The sequence below is a fragment of the Phyllobates terribilis genome, unplaced genomic scaffold (genome assembly GCF_046119375.1).
Source record: "Phyllobates terribilis strain yellow unplaced genomic scaffold, ASM4611937v1 Scaffold_4__5_contigs__length_816908805, whole genome shotgun sequence".
NCBI lineage: Eukaryota > Metazoa > Chordata > Amphibia > Anura > Dendrobatidae > Phyllobates > Phyllobates terribilis.
The window spans coordinates 299,604,510-299,620,333 of NW_027362764.1; the positions used below are offsets into that span (position 1 = coordinate 299,604,510).

The window sequence follows — 15,824 nt, forward strand, 5'->3', positions numbered from 1 at the left end:
ATTTTAGGTGGCGATCGGCGGGGACAGGTAATGTATGAACTAATTTCTTTTAGGTAACCACTGGCCACCAATGACATGTATCTAACATTTATTGGGGACACAGTAGGGCAATTTATATAGCAGGATCAGTCTGATGGGAACTACTGCTCCCATCAAGCTGATCCTGCTGGCACGAGTGGACGGGGGACAGACATAGGCCGATGGGAGTAGTAGTGTCACATCGGCCTATGTCTGCCTGCACGCACAGACACCCCGCACACACACACACCCCACACACACACACACCCCGCACACACACACACCCCGCGCACACACACCCCGCACACACTAATCATGACGGGTCTGGGAGGTGAGGCTGACCTGTGCGGCCGTGGGAAAGTTGATGTGAGTTCATGCAGTCAAGCATGAACTCACATGAACCCTCTGAGGGCACCGCGGCTACTTCAAATGAACAGCTGATCGGCATCACCTGATACCTCAGCTGTTCATTTGAAATAACCGGCGGGAAAGCGCAGCACAGAACGGGAAAGCCGGCGGTGAAGTCTTTTCACTGCCGGCTTCCCCGCCCGGGTCCTTCGCTCCTTGGTGCTGCGCTCCCCGTCCGGTCCTAATTTACGATTGGGATTGGAGGTGGCGAGGGGAGCGGAGGATCGGGGTGGGAGGCTGCGGGGAAGCAGTATGGGGCTGTGTGATTGTTTAAAAGCCGGCGGCTTTTTACCGCCCGCCGGCTTTTAAACAATCAGGAGAATTCTCCCACGCTGGGATGGCATTCTGATGACAAGCTGGATCGCAGCTGAGCGCTGCCATCCAGCTTGTCATCCTTCACAGACACTGCAGAGCGCAGGTGTAGCACCCTGAGGATTCGGCTGCTACAGGAGTATTGCACCTCAACCCAGAGGTGTGATATTCCACTCCCGGGTAAGGATGGAGTGTGGAACTGAGCTCGGTAGGCTGCATGCACTACACACATCCCATTTCCGGGGAACAGGCCGACGGTACTCCCACTTAGAAATGTGCAGGTACGACCGAGTCTGTTCCTGGCTGGAGTGGGAGGGGGGTGGTACATCCCATGTAGTGTAGGGGCAGATAGGGGGAGCAGCCTGGGTAAAGATAGGAGCTCATTGGGTGCTGGTCACCTGAGCTCACACATAGAGGGTGTATATAAGGTGGGCACCAACTAAGATCAGGGTCAGATGCAGAGGATCAGATGCAGAGAGTCAGTCAGCTGCAGAGAACAAGTCAGGAGCAGAGGAGAGAAGAAAGACAAAGACCCAGAGTGAGAGAGGAGAAAAGAGAGAGACCCAGAGCACAGAAGAGAAGGACTCTGAGATCCCAACTCAAAGCACCGGGTGAAGAGTCGGCATCAGGGTACCGGAACCCAAGCTGGTGGGGGTAAAAACATTCCCCAGCCAGAGACCGGAGACCGTGGGCAGCGTCTGCCACGGTCACCCATCACATCCACCCCGAAGGCACACCACATGAAGGGTCAGGGAACCCAGGGCCAAGGGTGTCCCAACAGAAGGCCCGAGGGAGCTGGACCTAGGTGGATTACTGGTGGGGACGGCCAGAGAACGGGACAGAAAGAGAGCTCAGGGCCACGCTCCGGACTTGTTTGGGGGTTGGCTGGATCCAGGACCTGGTGGACGCAGCACGGCTCGGGTGGTCACTAGCAGCTGGAGTGACCAGTACAACATCTGCAGTAAGTAAACACCCTTAACTGCACAACCCGACTCTGTCTTCACTGCCGTCTGCACTACACCACCACAACCCCCATCCTCTGCGCCTGTCCCCTCTGAGGCTATACCCCTCCCGTTGGGGGTTATCCCACCAAGCTGCGCACCCACCATCAGCCTCAGCGGACCCTGCTGCAGCGGCGGCCACAGTGACCGCATCACAACGGGTGGCGTAGTCGACACAAAAGAACTCTTAATAACATCTGTAGGACTGCCACATAACACTGAGCTTGACGCCCTGGGCACGGGGCCGGGTCACAGCCGCTCGGAGACTACAACCCCCCATCTGATCCGGTGCCGGGTATTCCCCTCAAAAAGGAATATGTCCCAGGGGGCGCGTCAACTTTGGCGTAGTCGGCAGGATTACGTGCCCGCAACACCCGGGTACTGCGTGCCTGAAGAAAAGAACGAGTTTACCTCAAAAAGAAGTCTCCCGCCGGTTCCGGAGGGTCCACGCCATCGGACTCCATCACCAGTCGTTTCCCGCCGATTGTCCGCCATTTCCAACTTGTTCCCGCCATCTGCAGAGTTTCCCGCCACTGGGCGACGCTTCCCGCCAAAACCGCAGATTTCCCGCCTTGGAAGAGCAGCGGACGCCATTATGGGCGTGCCAAAGGAGGGCAAGAGGCCACCTCCCATCGTGGGCCAGGACAGAAAATGGCGCCAAAAGTGGAAACCGCCCCCACCAACAGAGACTGTGATGCTGGAGGTGTCTGTCAGCGTGAAAGAACTACCCCTGGAGCTGACAGTCACCGAGTTGCCCCGGGACCGCCCTCGAAGTGGGAGGAGACGAAAGGAGAGAACAAAGATGGGTGCCGCCTGGAGCAGTCTGGAGCGAGCGCACCCGGAGACAAGAAGTCTGGAGAGGAGTAGCAGAGAAGCTCACCCGGAGATGTCCAGAGAGCAGAGCAGCACCGGCCCGCTGGCCAGGAGCCTGCTGGAAGAAGAGCAGAGCAGCACCGACCCGTTGGTCAGGAGCCTGCTGGACACCACGACCCCACTAGGCCTAGTGGAGGTCCTTGCACAGCTCCCCCGAGACCGGGAGTGTGCGCAGACTGCCCTGGAGGGCCTCGCATGGAGGATGGCCCGGGTACAGCGCGAGATATTGGCGGAATGGAGCCGGGAGATGGCCCAGCAAGCTGAAACCAAGACGCAAGCTGAAACCAAGACCCGGAGCACGCCAGCCGAGATGAGGAAGGAGACCGCCTCTGAGGATGGCGCGGGAGGACCCAAGGCCGGAGACGGCGCCGAGGAGGGAGCCGAACGCATGGAGGCAGGTAAAGGGGACGCCTATACCCCAAGCCGTGACACCGCTTACCTGCCCCAGCTCCCCGTCGCAGAGCCCGAAAGTCCCCCTGCTGTGCCCGAAAACGCCATGTCACCGACGCAGACTAGGCCCCAACCGGAAGCCGCCGCCGCGACCCCTGTGACGTCACACGCCTCGACCCCGAGCGTGACCAAGCAGGAAGTACCACCAGCCTGGTCGCAGGGCCTAGAATTCCCGGGCGCCGCAACACCAACAGCGCCCCCTACCTCTGCGGAGCCTCCGGCCTGGTCGCAAGGCCAGGTAGCCCAGGGCGCCGCCGTATTAACGGTGCCCTTCACCTTCCAGGTGCCCCAGGCCTGGCCGCAAGGCCTGGGCAACCCGGGCGCCACCACCACCGCGCCCGCACCCGTAAAACCAAGGGTGCCGCGTCTGGGAGAGGACTTGTTTGCCCAGCACACGTGGCCGGACGGGCAGCCTTTCATCTGGCCCCAGAAGTATTACGAACTGGAGCACCAGAGGAGGGTTGGGGCCATGTGTGCACCCCTGATTCCGGCTCCGAAGCCCGTAATAAGGATCTCGCCCCCGCTAGCGGAAGCACAGTTTGAGTGGGACCCCACCGGAGAAGATCTAATGGGGTTCACTCAGGAAACTAGGGCAGCTGCAGCAGAGCGTGCGGAGTGCTGCCGCCAACAGCTCGAGGAGTTTGCGAGGGAGCGGAGAGAGAGGCGGGTCCCGGAACAACAGGCCCAAATAAGGAGCGCCGAGCAAAAGAGCCGGACCAGGAGGGACCCCCGTGCAGCGCACAGTCCCCGTACCACCGGGACTGTAATCAAGTTCAACCAGCAGCATGGGTGGGGCTTCATTAGAGACAACAACACCCCCGGCGACGTCTTTGTCACGCGCAGAGACGTGGAGTCTCATCTGCCGGAGGGGCACAGAGGTCGTGACCTCTACATCGGAGACGAGGTCACCTTTACCCGGCACAAGTGTGCCAAGGGACCTTATGCCCTCCACGTACACCGCCTGACGGAGGAGGAGTTGCGGTGCGAGGAGGAGGAGCAAGAGGACCCGGACGGGTCTGAAGTAACAACCAGCTGTAAGCAAAGAGCAGGAGGAAGACGCCGTTGAGTGCGGCAGAGCAAGTGATGTAAATAGTTACCCGACCGGGTACCAAAGAAACTGTTGATATATATATATATAGTCCCCGTTGGGACCAGCTGAGTGAACTGTTTACCCGTTAACCCCTTAATCCCACAGGCTGAGGACTGTGAGCAGCCATTCCCTTCCCTCTACCTGGCCGAGGACTGAGAGCGGCCAACTTCCCCTGTATATAGTTGCGCTTCCTAAAGCGCCCCCTACCGGTTTTATAGGAAAACCAGTTTTTCTAAGAGACTGTCGCACTTTTCCCGGACACACGTTGCACAGTGTCCGGAGGAGGAACCTGAAACAAGAGACGACGAGAATGTTTATATGAAAAGTTTTATATATATAATGTTTTATATGTTTTATTATGTTTTTATGAAAAAAAAAAAAAATTGTATGTTTTGGTGTTATTTATGTCTTACAGCCCGAGGACGTGCTGTGATTTACCAGGGGGGAATGTAGCACCCTGAGGATTCGGCTGCTACAGGAGTATTGCACCTCAACCCAGAGGTGTGATATTCCACTCCCGGGTAAGGATGGAGTATGGAACTGAGCTCGGTAGGCTGCATGCACTACACACATCCCATTTCCGGGGAACAGGCCGACGGTACTCCCACTTAGAAATGTGCAGGTACGACCGAGTCTGTTCCTGGCTGGAGTGGGAGGGGGGTGGTACATCCCATGTAGTGTAGGGGCAGATAGGGGGAGCAGCCTGGGTAAAGATAGGAGCTCATTGGGTGCTGGTCACCTGAGCTCACACATAGAGGGTGTATATAAGGTGGGCACCAACTAAGATCAGGGTCAGATGCAGAGGATCAGATGCAGAGAGTCAGTCAGCTGCAGAGAACAAGTCAGGAGCAGAGGAGAGAAGAAAGACAAAGACCCAGAGTGAGAGAGGAGAAAAGAGAGAGACCCAGAGCACAGAAGAGAAGGACTCTGAGATCCCAACTCAAAGCACCGGGTGAAGAGTCGGCATCAGGGTACCGGAACCCAAGCTGGTGGGGGTAAAAACATTCCCCAGCCAGAGACCGGAGACCGTGGGCAGCGTCTGCCACGGTCACCCATCACATCCACCCCGAAGGCACACCACATGAAGGGTCAGGGAACCCAGGGCCAAGGGTGTCCCAACAGAAGGCCCGAGGGAGCTGGACCTAGGTGGATTACTGGTGGGGACGGCCAGAGAACGGGACAGAAAGAGAGCTCAGGGCCACGCTCCGGACTTGTTTGGGGGTTGGCTGGATCCAGGACCTGGTGGACGCAGCACGGCTCGGGTGGTCACTAGCAGCTGGAGTGACCAGTACAACATCTGCAGTAAGTAAACACCCTTAACTGCACAACCCGACTCTGTCTTCACTGCCGTCTGCACTACACCACCACAACCCCCATCCTCTGCGCCTGTCCCCTCTGAGGCTATACCCCTCCCGTTGGGGGTTATCCCACCAAGCTGCGCACCCACCATCAGCCTCAGCGGACCCTGCTGCAGCGGCGGCCACAGTGACCGCATCACAACGGGTGGCGTAGTCGACACAAAAGAACTCTTAATAACATCTGTAGGACTGCCACATAACACTGAGCTTGACGCCCTGGGCACGGGGCCGGGTCACAGCCGCTCGGAGACTACAACCCCCCATCTGATCCGGTGCCGGGTATTCCCCTCAAAAAGGAATATGTCCCAGGGGGCGCGTCACAGGCATTATGGGAACTTCCGATTCCGGTATTCGATATTATAAAAGTATCGGAATTAAGTATCGGAATTCCGATACAGTGAATATCGGCCGATACCCGATATTTCAGTATCGGAATGCTCAACACTAATCATAAGTAAAAGCTAATATTTGCAGTCAGGATGAGTTGAAATAATGTATTGTGGTTCTCCAAACCCAGCAGCAGCTTGTAAAGTGAATAACAGAAAGCAGCAGAGACAAGCAGCGTTGGACTGGGGTGCCTGGGGCCCGCAGGAGGAATTGACTCTAGGGGCTTCCCCTACAACTATATGCAAAAACCTGTTAGCTGTGATCCCCTTTATAGTGGAACATTGACAGTAAAACACAGGCTGCTCCTGCACATCTACTGTGTGCCACCATAACTGGGATGTACAATTTCAGTAGTTTGCATTAAAGGGGTTCTTTGGTTAAAAAACACCAATCCATGGGCTCCACAGGATAGGTGATAACTTATTGGTCGTCCGACTATTGGAAACTGCACCAATCAGAAGAATTGGGAAGTTTTATCCGTGACAGGACACTTTTACCCCCATTTTAAAATGCAGCGGCGGATGGGGTGTCTGACCGCAGCCTCATTTATTCTCTTTGAGGCTTCCGGAAAAAAACAAGCAAAGTGCTCACAGCCTGTGAGGAAATGAATGGATTAGTGGTCAAGTCACACATGCCGCTCCAGTCTAATGGGGATAAAAGCTCCACATTCTGTCGATCGGTGCTGGCCCCAGCAGTCAGACCCCCACCAATCAATAACTTATGACTTATCCAGTGGAGAGGTGATTACTTGTTTTCACCAGAGAACCCCTGTAAGTGCATATTGTTCCAAGTATTTAATCACTAATGGAAATAAAGAATATTCTCCTAATTAATATCAGAGAGAACAATTGACCGCCATACACAACACAATCCACTATACCAAGACCAATAATACCACATTCAAGGGAGAAATACCACCACACCAGACCACATATTAACACCACATAGTACCACATACTATACAAGGGAGAATTACCGCCACACCGTGAGCAGACCACATATTACGACCTAATGACCAAATATTACAATACTGATCATTAATAAAAACCACAATACTAATAACATTGTTATTACCACCGGTTACGTTATACACAGGAGCTCTGTATATAGTATACAGTGTATAGTGTAAGTGTAAAGGTAATACAGTGATCACCAGTGACATTATACGCAGGAGGTCTGTATATAATATACAGGTAATACAGAGATCACCAGTGACATTATACGCAGGAGGTCTGTATATAATATACAGGTAATACAGAGATCACCAGTTACATTATACACAGGAGCTCTTTATATAGTGTAAGTGTACAGGTAACACACTGACTTACCAATGACATCTCTATTTGAAGTCCTTCATCTTTTCTTCTTCATCTGGCACAGATCGTCATCACTTCTTCCAGCCAGGACTCGTCTCTGCAGAAAATAACACAAAGTTATCAATAGCTGATCGCTTTTAGGGCACATTCACCACTTATTCCCCAACTTATACACTATGCCAGATGAAGAAAAAAGGTGACATAGTGCCCCCCTGCACAGAAACAGGACCTTCCTTTTGCTCCCCTCATAGAAAACAGTGTTCTAAAAAGTAAATTATATTACTGCAGTAATAATGTCCCCTAATTGGTCCTTACAGTTATTATGTCCATCCACTTGCCACCATAAACTAATAATGTAGGTTCCTCATTTTGGTCTCCACACAGTAACTAAATTTCTCAACCTGGCCCCTTTAATTAATGTCCCTCATCTTGGACCCCTATGTTCCCCCATCTTGGGCCCCTGTGCTCTTGGTGCTGGCCTCCCATGTTTTTGGTGCTGACCCCCATGTCCCTGGTCCTGGCGCCATATTCCTTGTTCTGGCTCAATGTTCCAGGTCCCATGTCCCTGGTGCTGGCCCCATGTCCATGGCCCCTATGTCCCTTGTGCTGGCTCCCATGTTCCTTGTGCTGGCCCCTATGTCACTGGTGCTTGCCCCTGGTCCTTTGTGCTTGCCCCATGTCCCTGCTCCTGGCTCCTATGTCCCTGGTCCTAAACCCTATGTCCCTTCTACTGGCCCTTATGTCCCTGGTCCTGGCTCCGATGTCCCTTGTGCTGGCTCCCATGTCCCTTGTGCTGGCCCCTTTGTCCCTGGTGCTGGCCCCTGGTCTTTTGTGCTTGCCCCAGGTCCCTTGTGCTGGCCCCATGTCCCCGGTGATGGTCCCTGGTCCTTTCTGCTGGCCCCTGTGTCCCTGGTCCTGGCCCCTATGTCCCTGCTACTGGCCCCTATGTCCCTGGTCCTAGCTTCTATGTCCCTTGTGCTGACTCCCATGTCCCTTGTGCTGGCTCCCATGTCCCTGGTGCTGGCCCCAATTTCCTGGCCCCATGTCCCTGGTCCTGGCCACTATGTCCCTGGTCCTGGCCCCTATGTCCCTGGTACTGGCTCCTATGTACCTGGTCCTGGCTCCCATGTCCCTTGTGCTGGCTCACATGTCCCTTATGCTGGCTCCCATGTCCCTTGTGCTCGCCCCATGTCCCTTGTGCTGGCTCCTATGTCCCTTGTGCTGGCTCCTCTGTCCCTGGTCCGGGTATCCTATGTCCCTTGTGCTGGCTCCTATGTCCCTTGTGCTTGCCCCTATGTCCCTTGTGCTGGCCCCATGTCACGTGTGCTGGCCCCATGTCCCTTGTGCTTGCTCCTATGTCCCTGAACCTGGCTCCCATGTCCCTTATTCTGGCCCCATGTCCCTTGTGCTGGCCTTATGTCCCTGGTGCTGGCACCTATCTCCCTGATGTTGGCCTCTATCTCCCTGATGCTGGCCTCTATCTCCCTGATGCTGGCCTCTATCTCCCTGGTGCTGGCCTCTATCTCCCTTGTGCTGGCCTGTATCTCCCTGGTGCTGGCCCCCATGTCCCTTGTGCTGGCCCCCATGTCCCTTGTGCTGGCCCCCATGTACCTTGTGCTGGCCCCCATGTCCCTGGTGCTGGCCCCATGTTCCTGGTCCTGGCCCCATGTCCTGGCCTCTATGCCCCTGGTTCTGGCCCCTATGTCCCTTGTGGTGGCTCCTGTGTACCTTGTGGTGGCTCCTGTGTCTCTTGTGGTGGCTCCTGTGTCCCTTGTGGTGGCTCCTGTGTCCCTTGTGCTGGCTCCTATGTTCTTTGAGCTGGCCCCATGTCCCTTGTGCTAGCCCCTATATCCTTGTTTGACAGGTCGGCGGCCTTGTTCATTATTGCGGTACAGACTTTCGAGGACACATATTCAGTTGAAACCAGTGGGCCCACTCTATGTCCTGCTTGGGGGCACACCGAGGACCCAGGCCCACTGGAAAATTGTTTGCTCCAGTCCAACCCTGGAAACGAGAGCCATGGCCACTGTATTTTTTGATCTGTTCATGAAGTTTCTGCTGCCTTCCACAACCTTATAGCTTTATGCCACACACAGCGCATTGACAATACCATAGATGTTTGTATGTTAGGCTTCAGACAGTGTTGCATTGGCTACAGATAGTCACATAATCTAAGTGGGAAGGCACATAGGGTGACAAGCGCAGTGACATTTGATATTTTTAGAGACAAAGAAAGGAGGTAAACACCCAGATGTAAACATTGGCCATGGATAAAGTTGTTGTACTGCAGAGCAGGGTTCGGGATATTTTTGCTAATCCATGTATACTGGCTAATTTGCGTTTTGCCATACTACACCTATTAAAATATATTTTTAAGGTTGAAAAACCCCTTTAATACAAATTTTAAGGCGCAATACAAATATTACAGGAGTGGATATATACTTTGTGTGCTAAAAATAGATGATGATTACAATGAAATTTTGTTCTTATATTTTTTAGATTTCTTCATTTTCAACATCAAACTTTTCCGACTGTACTCTTTCACATCTATCAAATAATGCAAAAGATAAATATAATTCAATGAAGATCCAAGATCAAAATTTTTACCAGTGTAGTAAAATTCAGTGCTATGAAGAAAGAGGCTCAATTATAAACCTAGGAAAATCAAGGTAAATGTCATTCCGATTCAGGTCAGTTCTGACTAAAATATTTATTTTGCTTTAGTATGTAAATAAATAATGTCTGCTTTTAACACTTTTACTTTTATCTTTGCACTTATAGGAATGAGGCCCATTTAGCACTGTCGAACATAAGGAACCAACAGTGGATAGATAGAAGAACAAGAGCATTTGCTGTACAATTTCTCCTTTTTAACCCTCCTACAAATCTATTTACTATGGTATCACTGCTCACAGAGCTACCTGTTTCAGGGGGTATTATCACTTCACCACATATAGATTCTGTTAGAGTTTACCGAATCACCACACTTATGGATTATTTTCTTATGACATTTGAGGTAATTTATTTAATTCACCATGTTACCAATATATATGTATGTTTATTATATATTATATTATATTGACTATAAAAAGGGTGCCACGACAGTTATCAGTCAGGTATTTTATTTCAAAATCTCATCCGCACTGAAAGTATAGCCACTCTAACTCCATCTGTTTCCACAGGAACAGAGATGTTAGAGCTACGTTTCCTCAGAACTTGAGCTCTCCTTCTCCCATAGCCTCCCCATTTCCAGGATGAGAGCCCCATGGCCTCCCCTTGTCCAGCATTAGAGCCCCATAGCTTCCCCATGTCCAGGATGAGACCCCCATAGCCTCCCCATGTCCAGGATGAGACCCCCATAGCCTCCCCATGTCCAGCATGAGAGCCACATAGCCTCCCCATGTCCAGCATGAGAGCCCCATAGTCTCACTATGCCCAGCCAAACATCCCATACACATGAAAAAAAAGAACACGTCATACCATGCTTCCCCTGGCGCTCTGCCTCTGCTATTGTCTTCGGTGCTCTGACTCTCTGCAGTACACAGCTGACGCGGTGAAATTACATCATTGCGTCAGCTGTTTCACACGCTGATCAGTGGAGGAAGGGGCCGAAGGCCGCTCATCCACCAATGCAGTCAGCGTGGATGGAGACAGCGGTGACAGCGCAGGGGCGGGCACATTGTGGCCCGTGGGCCACTGTTTTCAGCCCCTCAGCTGCCTCGGTTGGTCCACACTTTGCCCAGGTCTGAGCTAAGCTATAGTGGGGTGAGTTCTTTTTGCCTTTGATTGTTCGTGCCTGCTTATGATTGGTCAGCATCATACAGGGAGATGAAGTACACACCCCCGGTGAAAAATGTCTGATAACACACACTTGAATTTAAAAAAAAGTGAACTTATTAGGTGGCAAATATTTTTCTTAAAATCTCTGCAATGGAGAGGCGAAATTTAGAAAAAAAAGTTTTATTCCGCTCTGCAGCCACTATTACATCCTGTGTCCAGACTAAATGAAAAATTTGGTGATAGGTCCTCTTTACCCTCAATGGGAAGTATACAGGACCATTCACCACATTTTGAACTGGTCACAGGATGTAATAATGGCTACAAAATGGAATAAAATGTGTTTTTTTTAATTTCACCTCTACATTGTGGAGATACAGGTGCTTCTCACAAAATTAGAATATCATCAAAAAGTTAGTTAACTTCAGTTCTTCAATACAAAAAGTGAAACTCATATACTATATAGAGTTATTACAAACAGAGTGAATTATTTCAAGTGTTTATTTCTGTTAATGTTGATGATTATGGCTTACAGCTAATGAAAACACAAAAGTCATTATCTCAGTAAATTAGAATAATTAACAAAAAACACCTGCAAAGGCTTCCTACGCATTTAAAAAGGCCCCTTAGTCTGTTTCAGTAGGCTCCACAATCATGGGAAAGACTGCTGACTTGACAGATGTCCAGAAGGCTGTCATTGACACACTCCACAAGGAGGGTAAGCCACAGAAGGTCATTGCTAAAGAAGCTGGCTGTTCACAGAGTGCTGTATCCAAGCATATTAATGTAAAGTTGAGTGGAAGGAAAAAGTGTGGTAGAAAAAGGTGCACAAGCTACCGGGATAACTGAAGACTTGAAAGGATTGTTAAGAAAAGGCCATTAAAAAATTTGGGGGAGATTCACAAGGAGTGGACTGCTGCTGGAGTCATTGCTTCAAGAGCCACCACGCACAGACGTATCCAGGACATGGGCTACAAGTGTCACATTCCTTGTGTCAAGCCACTCATGACCAATAGACAACGCCAGAAGCGTCTTACCTGGGCCAAGGAGAAAAAGACCTGGACTTATGCTCAGTGGTCCAAGGTGTTGTATTCAGATGAAAGGAAATTTTGCATTTCATTTGGAAATCAAGGTCCCAGAGTCTGGAGGAAGAGTGGAGAGGCACACAATCCAAGCTGATTGAGGTCTAGTGTGAAGTTTCCACAATCAGTGATTGTTTGGGGAGCCATGTCATCTGCTGGTGTAGGTCCACTGTGTTTTATCAAGAGCAAAGTCAAAACAGCCGTCTACCAGGACATTTTAGAGCACTTCATGCTTCTCTCTGCCGACAAGCTTTTTGGAGATGGAAATTTCATTCTCCAGCAGAACTTGACACCTGTCCACACTGCCAAAAGTACCAATACCTGGTTTAAAAACAACAGTATCACTGTGCTTGATTGGCCAGCAAACTCGCCTGACCTTAACCCCATAGAGAATCTATGGGGTGTTGTCAAGAGTAAGATGAGAGACACCAGACCCAACAATGCAGACGAGCTGAAGGCTGCTATCAAAGCAGCCTGGGCTTCCATAACACCTCAGCAGTGCCACAGGCTGATCGCCTCCATGCCACGCCAAATTGATGTAGTAATTGATGCAAAAGGAGCCCCAACCAAGTATTGAGTGCATTTACTGAACATACATTTCAGTAGGCCAACATTTTGGATTTTAAAAACATTTTTCAAGCTGTTGTTATAAAGTATTCTAATTTACTGAGATAATGAATTTTGTTTTTTCATTGGCTGTAAGCCATAATCATCAACATTAACAGAAATAAACACATGAAATAGATCACTCTGTTTGTAATGACGCTATATAATATATGAGCTTCACTTTTTGTATTGAAGAACTGAAATAAATTAACTTTTTGATGATATTCTAATTTTGTGAGAAGCACCTATATAAGCAATCAAAGTATTTGAAACCTAAAGTGTTAACTTTTTCAAAGTGGGTGTTATCAGATAGCAATTCACAGAGCTAGAAGTACATGCACTCCAGTAAATTGTATCTAATAACATCACTTGGAAGTTAACTCACTAGATGCCAAATATGATTGCTAATATCTCTGCAATGGAGAGGCGAAATAAAATAAAACAAACAAAAACGTTTTATACCTCTCTGCAGCCACTATTACATTGAGTGTCCAGCTCAACATGAAACATTTGTTGAAAGGTCCTCTTTAATAGAGAATGATATTGATAAGTCATAATGGTAATTACTGGGAAAATGTTCTAGTTCCATAAAGGAAAAATATATATTTTTGTACCGTGTTAGTCAATAGATAGAAAAATATTAAGATTTGAGAATCCTCAGTGGTTGATACCTTTTAATGGCTAACTGAAAAAATGGTAACAAATTGCAAGCTTTCGAGACTACTCAGGCCTCTTCATCAGGCATAGTATAACATGAAATCTGAAGAGTCTAATATTTATACACAATAGGACACAGAAATAATGCAATAGATGAGACAAGTGACGTGAAGCAGAACTTTGAGTATGGGAGAGGGATAAACAAATGTGTCCGTAAATATTGGAGCAGTTCATAGATACAGAGAGAAACACATTAGGTGGCCTCAGAAATACCTTTTTAAATCAGGGCTACCATCCAAGAACAATTGAGAACCAGATTACAAGAGCCACCAAAATACCAAGGAATCACCTCCTACATTACAAAACTAAACAAGAAAGCAATCGAGTGCCTCTAGTAGTCACCTACAATCCAAATCTGGAGGCGCTAAGGAGAGCTGCACGGAAACTACAACCTTTACTACAAAAAGATGCCCGATTACAATCCATATTTCCAGACCCCCCACTTCTGTGTTTTAGGCAGCCCCAAATTTAAGAAGCATCATTGTCAGAAGCTCCCTGTCATCTCCATCAGCTACAGGAACCTTTCCATGCAACCAGAAAAAATGTAAAACCTGTCCATTTATAATGACCACAGACAAGATAAAGATTCCCAACTCACATCAGGAATACAAGATCCCAGGTACTTTCAGCTGCATCACATCTAATGTGGTGTACTTAATTATATGTACCAAATGTCCAGCTGGGGGTCTGTACGTTGGGGAGACAGGGAAAAAACTTAGAACAAGGATGAATTCTCATCGCCACACAATAAAAGAAGAAAGAATAGATCTACCTGTGGCAAAACATTTTTGTTTCCCTGATCACATCATGGATGGGAAATTATTGGTATTAAAAGGTAATTTCAAATCTCAGAGAGACAGAAGAGTCTTGGAATATGAACTTATTACAACCTTTGACACACTCAATGCAGGAATGAATGTGTCACATGGATTTATGTCATTCTACATCAACTAAGGAATGTGCTCCTCGGGACCTGTGGGTCACTGCCATGCCATGGACCAGACCTCAATCATAGGACAATAAACATTTCACACTCCTTATCTATGAACTGCTCCAATATTTACGGCCACATTCGTTTATCCCCCTCCCATACTCAAAGTTCTGCTTCACTTCACTTGTCTCATCTATTGCATTATTTCTGTGTCCTATTGTGTACAAATATGTGACTCTTCAGATTGCATGTTATAATATGCCTGATGAAGAGACCTGAGTAGTCTCAAAAGCTTGCAATTTGTTACCATCTTTTCAGTTAGCCATTAAAATGTATCAACCACTGAGGTCTCTCAAATCTTAATATTTTTTTAGTCCCATAAAAACTTTTCCAAATATTAGAAAACATGAAATAAAAAAAAAATATTATTTAATATCACTAATATTGTTTAAATGAGACATTAAACTGCAGTGAATTGGATTTTAAAAATGCTATGGCTATGGTGTATCATATACCATTTGACTGACATATCTGCTAGGTCTAAAGTGGAAGTGTGGCTCTGATTGACATCCTGGTTCAAAGTGAATTCCAGTGCAACACTAACACACTTTTTTCATTAAAATCGGCGCTAATATCATGTGTAAAAATATTAACTTATTTATATTGCTTGGTAAACGCTGAAAAAAAATCAAAACACCAGAACTGCAGTTTTTCAGGTGCTGCACATCTCTCATAAAGTGCTATAAAAAGTGATCAAAACCTCATACCGTATTTTTTTGACTTTAAGACGCACTTTTTTCCTCCAAAATTTTGGAGGAAAATGGGGGATGCGTCTTATAGTCCGAATGTTGGGGGTGTGTATATATATGTGGGTTGTGGGAGGAGCTGTAGCGGTGGAGGGTAGGGGCACAGGAGGCAGCAGCCGCCCGCTGCAGCCTACACTGTCCCCGCTGCTAAAGAAAATGAATATTCACTGTTCCCCACGCCCATGGGTCGTGGGGAGCACTGAATATTCATGCTCCTTAATAGTGGCACACAGTGTAGCCGCAGCTCTGCTCCTGCTGTTGCCGGAATCGCCTGTGCCCTCTGTTAAAGGACATGAATATTCAACCTCTCTCCACGCCCATGGATGTGAGGAGGGGGTGAATATTCATGCCCTTTAATAAGCGCGCACACGCGATAGCCCGGCAGGAGCCGCGCTGCGGCTACGCTGTGTGCCGGCTATGAGGGAGCATGAAGTCACTGCTCCCCGCGCACACAATCCGGTGACTTCCGGCAGCTGATCTCTCCTTGTGAGCCTCCTTTTGATAGCCTTTTATTCCATTTATTGCAATGTTGTGACTGACAAAAAAAATGCAATTCTGGAATTTTGATTTTTTCTCATTACGCTGTTTACTGATTGGATTAATTTATTTTATATTTTGATAGATCAGAATTTTACAAACTCAGCGATACAAAATCTGTGTATTTTTTTAATTGTTTTATTTTTAATGGGGCA

General features: G+C 48.7%; 1 protein-coding gene across 1 annotated transcript in view; it reads left to right on the top strand.

The window, feature by feature from the left end:
- PKD1L1 (polycystin 1 like 1, transient receptor potential channel interacting) overlaps positions 1-15,824 on the top strand; it is an 808,959-nt gene that overhangs the window by 594,805 nt on the left and 198,330 nt on the right. Inside the window, exons 56-57 of the mRNA XM_073676922.1 lie at positions 9,713-9,882; positions 9,995-10,229. Of these exons, the coding sequence (XP_073533023.1) occupies positions 9,713-9,882; positions 9,995-10,229 (405 nt within the window). The remainder of the gene's footprint in view (positions 1-9,712; positions 9,883-9,994; positions 10,230-15,824) is intronic.